A 13895-nucleotide genomic window follows, 5' to 3' on the forward strand; every position below is an offset into this window, starting at 1 on the left:
CTTTAAGAGCGACAAGACTGAGTGGGGTTTCTTTTAGAAGGATTCCACAATGAAAAATGAAGAGATGGGGAATTCCTACCTTTTCTTTAATTTGTGAGCTTTAATAAAAAGAAATGGAAATTCTTTATTGTTGCTCAGTAGCATTCATCTCAACCTTCCCACCTGTAGGAGGGAAAGAGGACAAGGATGAGGCAGTCACATGATCCCTGTACCCATACTTTAGGTTGGAAGGGGAGGCGTGAAACAGCGATGCCGTCAACATCCTGCTGATCAAATGTATGCTACTATTGAGCATGCGCTGAGCAAGGCTTGGACTCATTTTATTTGAACATTAGGAAGAAAAGTTTTTCAAAGTCGAGGACGGCGGGGCCATGTCGCCCTCTGATCTTGTGTTTAGATGGTGCGTGTTCGTGTTTCCTTTAGTCATCGCACTTACAGCAGATGAGGATGAGCCCAGAAGTGACTGGAGGGTATAGTCTAAAACATTGACGAAGTTGACAGAATTGCGCAGGAGCCCTCCAGCGGACAGGTGGCTGTCATCGTCACCGCACACTGAGACTACAGGAAACACGCAGAGGACAAACTCCAGACGGTGTATAAAATACAGCTGAGCGCAGAGAGCAGGGAGGAGAGCAGGATCCGAAGTGACTTTTGACGCGGCAGTCGACTCAAACACAAGCAGACAGACATCGGGTGTGTGTGTGCGCGCGCTCCAGCTACACAGAGAGAGAGAGAGAGAGAGAGAGAGAGAGAGAGAGAGCACCAGCAGTCTGACAAAGCTGCACTCCCTCGAAGTTTGACATCCCCAGCGGACGACAGACGGAGTTCTGCTCCGCCGCTGCCATGGAGCCTCGGAAGTGTGCCGGATCTGTATTGATTGGTGTTTACCTGTGGGCGACATTCTGCTGTCAAGGTGGGTCACTGGCGGAGCCTTCAGTCTGTTTCCTGTGTGTCAGAAGATGCAGAGACCAAAAGAAAAAGATGCAGCCAGGCACTTTTTCTTTGACGTTATTTTTTTTTTGTCATCTTGGCATAATTTACATTTGTCAGACAGACGAAAGCTGCAGTTAAGACACACTTAATACTAGTTCGACTGCACATCTGGCTTGACGGGAGACTGGCAAATGCGTGTTCTGGGGTTGCCCGAACAAGATCGTTTTGTTTGAAAGGTTCCTTAAGAAATATATAGTAGCCTATAATGTTCTTTCAGAAAGGCAACTTAATTAATAGGTAAGTGACTACAGCTATACAACAATTTATAGCCTACTTGTGTTATAATATGTGTAAAGGCTGCTGAATCCCTTAAGATCACCACAGTTTAATACGCTGCTGCATTACTTAAATGTGCAAGCTTGCAGTGCGTGGGTCAGTGGGTGTTTGTGTGTACGTGCGCGCACGCGAATGAGCCTTCTTTAATAGTCCGACAACATCTGGTCCAGAATAAGGACTGCGTCCCAGTGCTGATGCATGAAACACATTTGTGCTCATGGGTTCATCCCTTCAGTGTAATCTGCAGCTAACGGATTGATAAATGCGTGACTATAGTCGACCAGAGCTAGAGAGGAGGTTAAATCTCTGTAATAGCTATGTTTGAAGCCCTGGTTTACATTCTAGACCTATTCTGGATATGAATGAAAAATATATTATGATATTTTCTACTTACACAGTCATTTTTTACTGACAGAACCTATTTTGGGGGGACTACTACCTTCCCTCTGTCTGACTGAAGTATACAAGAAGAAGAAAGAGAAGGTCTTGACACATTACACATCCAGGAATATTACCTGGAGTTGTTACTGTAAGTGTCCCTTAAATGGAGCAGGGTTTATTTCCTTATCAATAAGCTTCACATGCAGACAGAGGCCTCCTCCCCGTGTTACTGTCCTCACATGTTCTCCCAACAGGTTGTAGAGGAATGACACTGGACACTAACATTTAGATTAAAAAGGACTCTACCCTGAAGTGAATAAACTGCAATTACAAAGGCAGGTGCTCTGTGTATGGTGTAACGGCTACAGCAGTAGGCGTAGTTGTCCCTATGGCCCACTGCTTAATAAATTTCACAGACACCAAAATGTCAGTGATCCCTAATCAGCATATGTAAACATCTTTGAACCTTCTAAGAAAATTTCCAGAGTGCAACGTATCAAGTAGATTTCTACCTCTTTTATGGTTCTTCCCTTCTTGAGGAGTGATATGGCGTCCCACTAGACATTGGTAAGAATTTCTACGACTAGATCAAGTTCTTCTAGAAGTGCAAGGTCACGTGTTCCCTGATGTTCACATAATTAGCTGTTTGTATTGTTATGTCCACCCTCTGTTCCAGACACAGTCCCTCCAATTAGTTTCTCTGGGTGTTAAATGTAGCCTGGACACAGTCTTGTCATTGCTCGCTGAACTGTGATTATCTGAATTTGCAGTTGACTTGTCACAGATGTTTTCAGCAGTGATTGTTAATGAGAGTTCTTCCTCTGAAACAACCCAGGAAACCACTGACTATAACACCCTCACTGTTCATTATAAAAGTGGAGGAAAGACAGGCTCAAAACGCACACTCTTTCTTATTGTTGTAAAGGCTCCAACATGGGTGTAATTGCTTTTCCAGAAAAGTTGGTAAAATGTGTGTCCTAGTTTCAAACATACCTGAATTGGTTCCTGCCAGCCCGTGTTTAAATTTTGTAAATTATTTTGCTCATATGTAAATGTGAACTAAATCATTTTCTGCTACTGCTATTGATTAGGAATGACCCGTGTTGAAAATACCACCTCGAAGACAATATTCTATATCAATTAATGTAAACCATGATGTAAACGCATGCAAATGACAAACTGGAATTGAATGATTCATGGGTCTGCGTCCAGGGTGACTAAGACAAATGTCCTTCTGCTGAACAGTTTGAAGTTTATTCAACAGCCTTAATTGCCCTAATGACAATGTGGATGATTGATTAAAACCCTTTTAATGTGCTTGTTGGCCTTTTATATTGTCCTTAATCAAGCTTCTATAGCCAGAGTTAAAGGGTGGAGTTAAATGAATGGAGTCACCATGCACTAATCAATAGTTTTATGTTAATAAGGAAAGAAAGTGTTTGTGTTGTGTGGAAGGGGTTTCTGGAACAAATTATTATTCCCTTTGCAGTTCCCATTGGTTCTGCTGAGCGTGTTAGTGTCTTTCAGCTCATTGTTTTGTTTTTTGGGACGGCAACTTTACTGTTTACTGGTTCAGTCTTATGATTCTAATCAACCTCGTCTCCAGGCGTACCAGGTAATTCCCTAGGGAGAAGTTGAAAAAACAGAGCTAAAAAGAGTGTGAATTTTGGGCTTTCATTCTTCAGGTGGCCAGAAACATGACTCCAAATGAATTATAATGTTGCTCCTGCTGGATGTGCTGGCTAACATATGGTGTCATCACAACTTTATTACATGATAGTACGTGTTGTGTCCACAAGTGGCCATAAAATCAATGAATGCAGTTTTAAGGGAACTTTTTAAAAACAAATGATGCTGCACCACAGCATAAATGTATCGTTCTTGTAAATGTGAAGCAAATATGTAACAAGGAAAACTTGCATGATGCATGAGACCACTCTGCATTTAAGAATAATGTTTGTATGCACTCTTAAGTCAGACGAAAAGCTTCTTAAAACATATTTCCGCGAAGTGACCTTGTTTGATATTCTGGAGGAAAATAAGTTGACCCGATCAGATTCTGTTCTACTGTCTCATTTGCTTCTCAGATTCTGGTTATGTATTGATCTTAGACAGATATCTGTGAACCAGCTGCTTTAATGTGATTCGATTTTAAATTTGGCCAAGTCTCCTCGATGTTCAGAGTGCCTGAGGCTAATCAATATTTAATCTGTCTCTGTGGTGGGATAGTCCTTCTGAGTGTTGTCATGTTCTTGAGTTGAATGGTATCTAGTTTCCGGTAATGTTTCCTTCATCAGATTGCAGCCTAGACCCTAACAAGCGCTTATTAGTAATGTTCTTTAGCTAGGCATATCTTGAAAGGAGAAACATTCGAGATGAACACTTTAATAACACATCTAATACGATAATGTAAAGGATAAATTAATGTGAAAAATGATGGGAACATCCGTAAAGGAAAACGTAATCATGTGTAAGCCAAATGCATTATCTATGAAAACAATATATATAAGTGTATTGCAAACTGCACATTGCAACCTGTAAGTAATGGAAACTATCTCAGGGGTTTTGTGCTTTATCCCATCAACTACATGCCTTTTGAACAAGCTGTGCCTGGTACCTGTTAATATTGATGGCGGGTTGTCTCTCGTTTTCATTACGTTCACTCAAATGTCTGTCTTTTATTTATTGGGTATTTACAGAATTGTTCTTCCTTGTGATATTCATTTTGACCACTGTCTGTAAACCAAACTGCCTCTTGGTGACATTAAAGATGGACTCAACTCTACTCTGGCATTGTCCTACTGTCCTCAAATGTTATATTGCCGCGAGCAGCGAGCTGTTAGGGGTTTCCTTCTGGCTCTTGGAGTCTCCAATATGGTGCTCAAAAAGATGGGAAAAACCCAGATTAGGATTTCGCTTAGGGGTGTATAATTTTGTATAGTTGTCTACAGCTGCTCTCTATTGTACTCAAACAGTTTCCTTGACATGAATACTACAGGGAATCTATGGGTGTGCCATGTTGCATTTTATAACTTTAGTTCATGGAAGGTGTGCGTAAACTGGTTAGTTTCATGCAGCATTTGTAATGTTGGTTGGATTTCAGTGTAGCATTTACTGATTCTATAGTTCTACGAATGGTAGGTCACACTGTTAACTTGTCGACATTTACACATAGAAAAACATGCAAATTACCTTTAGTCAATAGGGAATGTACACTCACCTAAAGGATTATTAGGAAAATGCCTTGTTGATGCTAGAGGTCAGAGGAGAATGGGCCGACTGATTCAAGCTGATAGAAGAGCAACTTTGACTGAAATAACCACTCGTTACAACCGAGGTATGCAGCAAAGCATTTGTGAAGCCACAACACGCACAACCTTGAGGCAGATGGGCTACAACAGCAGAAGACCCCACCGGGTACCACTCATCTCCGCTACAAATAGGAAAAAGAGGCTACAATTTGCAAGAGCTCACCAAAATTGGACAGTTGAAGACTGGAAAAATGTTGCCTGGTCTGATGAGTCTCGATTTCTGTTGAGACATTCAGATGGTAGAGTCAGAATTTGGTGTGAACAGAATGAGAACATGGATCCATCATGCCTTGTTACCACTGTGCAGGCTGGTGGTGGTGGTGTAATGGTGTGGGGGATGTTTTCTTGGCACACTTAGTGCCAATTGGGCATCGTTTAAATGCCACGGCCTACCTGAGCATTGTTTCTGACCATGTCCATCCCTTTATGGCCACCATGTACCCCTCCTCTGATGGCTACTTCCAGCAGGATAATGCACCATGTCACAAAGCTCGAATCATTTCAAATTGGTTTCTTGAACATGACAATGAGTTCACTGTACTAAAATGGCCCCCACAGTCACCAGATCTCAACCCAATAGAGAATCTTTGGGATGTGGTGGAACGGGAGCTTCGTGCCCTGGATGTGCATCCCACAAATCTCCATCAACTGCAAGATGCTATCCATCAATATGGGCCAACATTTCTAAAGAATGCTTTCAGCACCTTGTTGAACCAATGCCACGTAGAATTAAGGCAGTTCTGAAGGCGAAAGGGGGTCAAACACAGTATTAGTATGGTGTTCCTAATAATCCCTTAGGTGAGTGTATACTCAGTATGTGCTTTATTTCAGTAGGAACACCTTGTGGATGCAAATAATTCATGTAAATAACTAGTAAATAAGCACTGTCTCTGTCTTTGTGTATCAAAGATGTACAGTATAGGTAAAATTTATTTCCAGATATAAATATCACTTGGCATAGCTGAGTAGAGGGAGGAAGAGTTGGTATGCTTACCGATCTACAAGGTGCTTTTGTGGGCAGTTTCACCTTTAGATGTTTCTGTTTTACTTTGAAAATGAATCTTTTTGTACATTACCTGAGCACTCTGCAGAAACATCAAAATCAGTTTACTGGTCAGTCCCACTCAGCTTGTGAGAGCAGTTGTATAAATTCTAATGTGGCTCTTGAGAAAATAACCCTAATAGACTAAGATTGTTGTTATGAAATTGCATGACTATTCCCAAATTACAAGCAGTCAAATAGATCCATAAAGCAAAAAGGGGATTTTTGAATTTTACTTGTTTTACTGTTTCACTTGAGATTTGATTTTATTCCTGGTAATACTTAATCTGCGGCAGCTTTTGCCTCAATGATTTGTTACACCTGTGAGTGTCATTGTCTTTGACACCATGGACATCAGGTCTGTAAAAATGATTTTGAGGGCAGCGAGTACTTTCAAGGGTGAACGACTCATAAAGTGAATTGCCTGAGTGTCTACTGCCGCAGCCTCCCAGCAATAAAATAAGCACTTTTTATTTCTATACAATACAACTAAGCTTTAATGACTGAGGATCGAACAAGGCCCCCAGTGGGCTCTGAAATGGAAATACGAGAGGTTACTAATGCGATGAGAGAGATATATGGTAGCCATTTGAAATTGATAGATGCCTTCAGGCTGTTAGGGCTCTGTTTGTATTGGTATGTTCAGCGTATATATTAAGGTTGTGGATCATGTAGCAAATCAGTGAGGGCTGGTTTTATTGCTGAAAATTGGAGGAAAAAAACTGTTGCAATCTGGGAGATGCAAAAGAGGGTAGAAGTGAAAATGTGGTTTGGCCGTGAAAGAGTGGGACAGAAAATTCTGTATGTCAGAGGGAAGCTCCGAAGGCAAGATGAATATTTGGAGGATGAGTTTTTTTGCAGGAAAAATAGGGAGAAGAAGACCTAACGTGGAGCTTGAAATGCCTTGTGTTAAGTGAAATGAGATCTTAAGGCTTTTTGAAAATGGATCTTTGTCCAGGTAGTGTCTAAATGTGGGCTCACATTAGCCATCTGTCCACTGAAAATACCCCCAAATTATGGGATATGATGATAGCCTGGCAGTGCAGTGTTGTATAAAACAAGCCGATGGCACATATTAATAACGTCTTCATTCCCAAACACAGTGTATCAGTTTTATTTCAGTATTTATATTGCCCAATCAGGTAAATAAGCAAGTTTAACAAAGGTGAACACTTACTTGCAAGTCTGGCAGAGATGGCCAGAAGATTGCATCTGAACAGGAAAAATGTGGTTGAAGTAAAAGGGAGAGAGAAGTATAATGTGAAGGTACCTTATCTCTTCTGCTACAGTGCGTCACATTTTCTAACCCTACAAAAAAAAACATTTGCAACTGAAATACACTGCAGGCATGAGCATTAAGAATTAAAAAAAGAGCACACTTGGTGCGCATCTTTGCCGTACTAAGCTTAGTGGCCCTGAAATGTGCTGCTGAATGTGGTTGAAAAATACTATGTTGTTGTATTGCAGAAGAGCTGCAACAATTAGTCAATTAAACAGACAAGAAATTTATCTGCACCTATTTTGATAATCGATTAATAATTTCAGTGCTTTTTCTAGCAATCATTTCATGATTTACATTTTTACTGTTACTCTTTGTTCTGCTTTTAGATAAATTAAATATCTTTGGGGTTTGGACTGTTGGACGGATAAAACAATACACTTGATGACATCACCTTGAGCTCGGACACTGTGACGGACATTTTTCTGATGTTTTATAGACCAAATGATTAATTGAGAAAAGAATAATATCAGAATCAGAATAATCAATAATAAAATAATTGTTGATCGCAGCCCTACATTGCAGTATGGAGACTTACTAGTCACTGCCCTCCCTGAAACAAAACAGTGTGTTGTATTTGAAGTTGAAGTGAATTCAGTGACACTGAAGATTTGTACTTTGTACTGTGTTTTCATGCATTTCAGGTGCAGATGTCTCCATGTAGAAATCATTGTGACATGAAAATTTGGACTGATTTAAAAATGCAATGCTGACTGTTATATTTAGTACTTGAACTTTTGGTCAATTGATTTTCTTTTTTTTGTAATGGTGCTGTGAGCATTATGTTGATTTACAGCGCAGTCCATGCTGCCCATGACAACAACAGCCTTTTAAGCATCGTCCTTCAAGAAACAGTATAAAGAGCTATTTAAAATGGATGAAATAAACAGCATAAGAAACGAAGCTAAAAAAAGCTAGATACATTACATGTATATATAGAGTACATGCCAATACCTATTCTCTAGTCTCCACAGGCCATATTGAGGTAGAACTTTGACTCATCAGAGTTACAGGTTTTGAGGCAGGGAAGAGTGTTGCTCATTCATTTCCCCAGTCACATTTCTAAACGAATCTCAGATCACAGCTAAAATGACTAAATAATGACTACATGTGTACTGTAAGACCTTCACAATAACGGAATAGTGAGTATTTGAATGAAATGTGAGAATCCATAAATTGTGAGTGGGTATTTTGTTCATTGATCGATCCATTAGCTGCAGCTGCGCACACACACACACACACACACACACACACAGAGTGCAGAAAGAGTGACTTTTTCCCACACATTTTGCACACTGCCATAGTTACCCTTAGGGCTACACAACATAAGGAGACAGTAATCTGGTCTTACTTAAAACCCCTGTGACCACCTTTAACGTGACAGGTCACACTGTCAGCCAAGTACACTTGGGCAGGAAACTCATGTTGAACAAGTGATGAGCTATCTGTTCTCATCCCTCACAACAATCAGCAGGACTTTCCCCAGCCGTTTCATGAGAACTGAGGCTTTGATGTTCTTCATTCGTTCCAATGAATCATTTTAATCATCTGTCTGTGCCTCCATTCATTCCCATGCTATATGAATTCCTATTGTGCAACAGCATGGAATGTACAAAACAAGCGAGGCAAGGCCAGTTTTTTGTGTAAGAGTTTTTTACAGAAGACATAAAAGCCATATTGCTGTAACTTTTCGAACTAAATGATTGTAAAGTTGTGAAGTTGTCACAGAAAGAAAAGACTTACAGAAGACCCTATACATTCCTGTTGGCAGTTTTGTGCAGGAAACCTGGCAATCTTTATCTTAGACACACGCCACATTACATGGCTTGACCTTGCAAAAAGAAAAGAAGATTGGTCTTACAACAGAAACAAAGGCTGTTCCACACAACACCTTCAGGTTTAATGTGACATGTGAAAAACACAAAAAAACATCCTGACCTAAAAGGGCCAAAACAAGAGGCTACATGTTTGATAGAAAGATCATGCTACAGCATCCCTTTGCATGGTTGTGACATCTAGCTTCCTCTGTACATGGTAATGGTTTCTGTGCTGTAATTTGTCAAGTGATATTGATCTGTATATTTTCAGCTAAATAAGATTAATATGAGTTCAACACCAGGCAGAAAAGCAGTGTCTCACTGCCCTCTGGTTGAACATTTCAGATGTTTTGTGGTTGGGTGTGGTCAGTTGCTGTGGTATGCTGACCATAGGTGTCATTTACACTGGGGAGGCTGCCACCACTTTTTGAAATGGCTGAGTTTGCATAATTTGTTAAAAGAAAATTCTGAAATATAGCTTGCAATTAAATAAAAAATTAATATGCCTTTAGAAAGGTTTATTTGCACATTAAGAAAACAGGCAGTACAACTAAAATATAGAAGAAACAAATGTGCATTGTCCTAAAAAGTAACCTAAGCTAAAAAAACAAGCTACTGATTATAAAAATGACCCAAAAACATGCATGCACCAATCAGTAACTTTAACAATATCAACAACAAGTTTTCCGTTCTCTCCCTTTGAACATGACAAAATCATGCCTACATACAAAAACAAGATTTTCAGTGTTACGCTATGCTTTAAATGTGACTGTTTCAAAGTAAATTTTGCTAGCATCTAAAGGTATTGATAGGCCAGTCTTTTCATCTAGATGTTAAATAAGGGGCCAACTAGTACAATATATTAGTAGACTGTACATGCTCAGCAAGGCGCTGTGTAAATACAAACATTCAGCACATTAACAAGAAGGAGGCATACAGAATAAGTTGTGAGTAAGCGAGACATTACATAACTACTGAACTACTGACACAAAGCATCAGATATGGGACACTGTGGGGATAAACATGTAGCTCTCGGAAAGCTGCCTTAATGCAAACCAAAGCCCAGTCTAATGACACAGACCCACTGCCTGAGGACGCTCTGGAATAAGTCATCACAACTAACTAACAACATGTTGTATGTATCTAGTGCAGTCTGCTGTACCTGTTAGTAGCTCACACTGAATCTTTTCTTAAGGCCTTTCTGTATGTAAAGCACTTTGAATTGCCTTGGTGTTGAAAGGTACTAGACAAATAAACCTGCCATGCCTGTGTGTGTGTCTCTGCTTGAACCTCAGAAAACAAATTGTTCAGAACTTACTGCACTTGACTGTGCCATCCTCTGTCTCGTGTGCAGGAGGAACAGGAGGTTTTTGCATGGAGTGTTGCAACTTAAAGGACAAGAAAATGTTTTAATACAAATGCCGGATGTATCATTTTTCTACAAACAATGGAAACACAGGATGTAGGTGGATTGACTTTAAATTTACTATTATAGATTAACCCATTCAGAGATGTGGCTCAGTGCCAGGGCGCTGAAATGGTGAGCTAAACTCTATTCAGCTTGGTTTGGCTGGGCTCGCTTCACTCCATTGATTCTCAACACTTGTGCTGGTTGCCACTTTCACCCATTATGCAGATTCCCTGTCGTGCCAAGATTTAGGGGTGCCCCATCTGACACTCGCCAACACCCTCACACACAAACACACAGTGAGCTGTCTGTCTTTGTTTTTGTCTCATTTGCTAATTAGTCATCCACTCAGTCATTGTGGGTGCACTCACATCTTGGCTGTCACTTGGTAATTGCTGGAATATGTTTAGACAACATCTAATTTGGACAAGGGTCACTGGGGAGATGTGGTCTGAGACCTTTTCAATTCTGGCTAAGATGAGACACTGAAGGATGAGGGAGTCTGGAGCTTTTGTGAATGTTGTGCTGGTATCACCTTTATGTGGGAGAAGAATCTGGTCTGCAGTTTCAGAGGATGATAGCTTGAAGCCGCAGTGTTTAGACTTGTTTGTGATTATAGCATATTTTGAATTATTATGTGTTCCTTTCATCTTGTTGTACCCTGGTCGTACATTGCTGTCAGTTGCAGTGACTTTTTCAGTAGCACCACTGGGGGCACCAAAGTAGGACGTTTTCTTACACACAGGTCTTGTTCAGACTGCCGGCCCAAATCATTTTTTAGCATGTCCAGATTGTATCTAGACTGATTGACGGCAAATATTAAAATGATTAAAAATTGACTTGTGTGGTTAATGTAACGTTAATTGGACTACCTGCCAGAGCCAGTCCTGACCTCCCTGGGGCCCCAAGCAAACTTCTGCTAAGGTGCCCACCTACCTGACTTGTGAGCCATGTAAATCATTTGCCATTATCACACAGTAACATCTGACTGTGCTCCCACTACAAACTCCCTCCTTTAAAACAGTTTGCTCCGTCCATCTGGAGAGCTTGAAGTAGAAAAAAATGAGGGGACAACCATTTTTAATTATTAGAGTAAGAAATATTATCAGGCCCATTCAAACTGGCTTCCCCTGTTTACTGTTTATTTTTAATACTGTTTATACTCTGGCTTGGCTGAATACCTATTTGAACGGTTATTATTTACTGAAAAATGTGCGTCCATATTGCCCAGTATGCTTGGCTAATCAATATTTTAAATTCAATATTTAATCAATAGTCAGTGTCAATCCATTACTTTCCATCTTGAATTATTCCAGAGTTGTCACCTTGACTGAGCGGTGGATGATAATTGTGATGTTTTAAAATTACATCCAGCTATGAGGCGTGCTATCACCCCCATTAATATTGTCTGGACTGGTCCCAGCAGAGGTTGCTGCTAGAAAGCGTGAGTTCCATTGGAGTTCCTCCGCAACTTGCTGGTGAGCGTATAGGGCCCCAAACGACTCCTATCCTTCAACTCCTTCCTGTCCTTCATCCTTCCCTTTGTCTCACTGATATTGTTCCTTTCCCTTTATTACTCCAGGCTGTCATGGCGGTGTGTACCAGAGAAAGCTGTACCGTGAGCTGATGGTGAACTACAATCGGCTGGAAAGGCCTGTCCAAAACGACTCTGCACCCATTGTGGTGGAACTCGGCCTCACACTGCTACAAATCATTGATGTGGTGAGTGTGTGGGCCTGTGTGTTTTGGCAAGAGGAGGGTATAGAGTATGTTTCAAGACGGAACACAGAGAGTGAGTAAGTGAAAGTTAAGTTGAGCACTTTTTGTCAAACTTTTTGCATATTGCATATTTTTCAGGTATGTTTGTTTTGTTTGTTAAAGGCATTCAATCTGATTTATCTGCAGTCACTGTGGTGCATGCTAATGCACTTGCCTTGTGGTTACTGTATTTCATCTTCCTCTGAACTTAAGACTGTTTTTCCACCAGTGGCAGCACCCAACCAAGTGAGAATATTCGTCTTTGAAAGAGCAAGTTCTTTGTTTCTCCCCTTGATCCTTTTTCATTTCTTGGCACGACAGACCCTGAGTCCTTCCTTTCATTCAACAAGAAAATTCATTCTCAGTATTGAGATATGCCCTCTCACATTTTTGCCTCTTTTTCCTTCTGAGTTGCTCCTCACTCTCTCTCCCTCTCTGACCCTTTTTTCCATTCTAATCACAGCTATTTCCATGTGCCATCTCCTCTAAAGGAATAGTTCAGCATTTTGGGAAATATTATTTGCCTTCCTGCTGAGAGTTAGATGAGAAGATCATTACCACTTTCATTTCAGTCCATTAAACATGAAGCTACAGCTAAAAGATGGTTGGTTTAGCTTAGTATATGTACTGAAGACTAAAAACATTAAGCGGAGGTTAACGCTGCATATAGACTGTATAATAACTTTCTGAACCGCCTCTGAGCTCTGGGCCTTTCCACTGATGTTTTCCTACATGGATTACACACCCATGTTGCACGTTCATGTACAATACTGGACACACTGCCTGTATGTGCTGTCAAACATTTGATTTTATTTGCAGAAGTCAAATTTCTCTCCACATAGATGTATGTGGACTGACAACATAATTGCATTTACACTTCTGTTCCATGTGGTCACAATCATAGATTGCATTTAAGAAGTGGACGTAGTCATCGTGACGTCACTTGTTGGTTTGTGGACTGCCGTTTTGAAGCCTCGGGTTTGGCCAATAGGGCGCAGCCATGTTGAGTTTTTGCAACCAGCGGCACCAGACGTAACCATATTTGGACGAGACGGTGGAGCTAGCCCCCGTGTGTGGAGCTAGCTAGCTTGCTTAGCTAGGTTCATCTGTAATTCACGTTAACTGTCATTTTAACAGAGCTGAGTCTTAAAACTAAATGTGCTCATCAGAGCCAGCCAACTCCTAATAAGCTTTTTCAACGGCGCTGGTTAAATTTACACAGTGCTGTGGGTACGAGTCATTCTAGCTTTATTGACAGATCGCCATGATAACAACTTATCAATCCTGCCCTGAAGCATACTCTGCTTTATGGTCTATTTTCCTCTAAATGGGACCATAATTTACTAAATGAACATCATGCTGTGTTGAACAAGACATGAAACTAGTGATTGAGACCATAAAGTCATTACTAAAGTGAAGTAGGGTCATTTTACCATTATTTCTAATAGAACTAGACTTCTTTTTGCAACCAGAAGAGTCGCCCCCTGCTGGCCATTGAATAGAATGCAGGTTTAAGGGACTTCCGCGTTGACTTCACGTCTCAGACTGGAAGATTCTCGCTTGGTCACAATTCTTCCCAGAACACTCCCGGAGGTCGACAATCCGCCCTCAGTGCGTCTTTGGTGCTTTT

The 13895-nt window shown here is 40.7% G+C and overlaps 1 protein-coding gene across 1 annotated transcript in view; it reads left to right on the forward strand.

Moving 5' to 3' along the window:
• The first annotated feature begins 202 nt into the window (after positions 1–202).
• Positions 203–13895, forward strand: part of chrna8 (cholinergic receptor, nicotinic, alpha 8) — a 56018-nt gene continuing 42325 nt past the window's right edge. The window contains exons 1-2 of the mRNA XM_038714325.1: positions 203–913; positions 12090–12229. Coding sequence (XP_038570253.1) covers positions 844–913; positions 12090–12229 — 210 coding nt within the window. The 5' untranslated portion in view covers positions 203–843. The remainder of the gene's footprint in view (positions 914–12089; positions 12230–13895) is intronic.

The sequence above is a fragment of the Micropterus salmoides genome, unplaced genomic scaffold, assembly GCF_014851395.1.
Source record: "Micropterus salmoides isolate LMB-PRFRI ecotype aquatic unplaced genomic scaffold, ASM1485139v1 Ms_hic_scaffold_12, whole genome shotgun sequence".
Classification (NCBI taxonomy): Eukaryota; Metazoa; Chordata; class Actinopteri; order Centrarchiformes; family Centrarchidae; genus Micropterus; species Micropterus salmoides.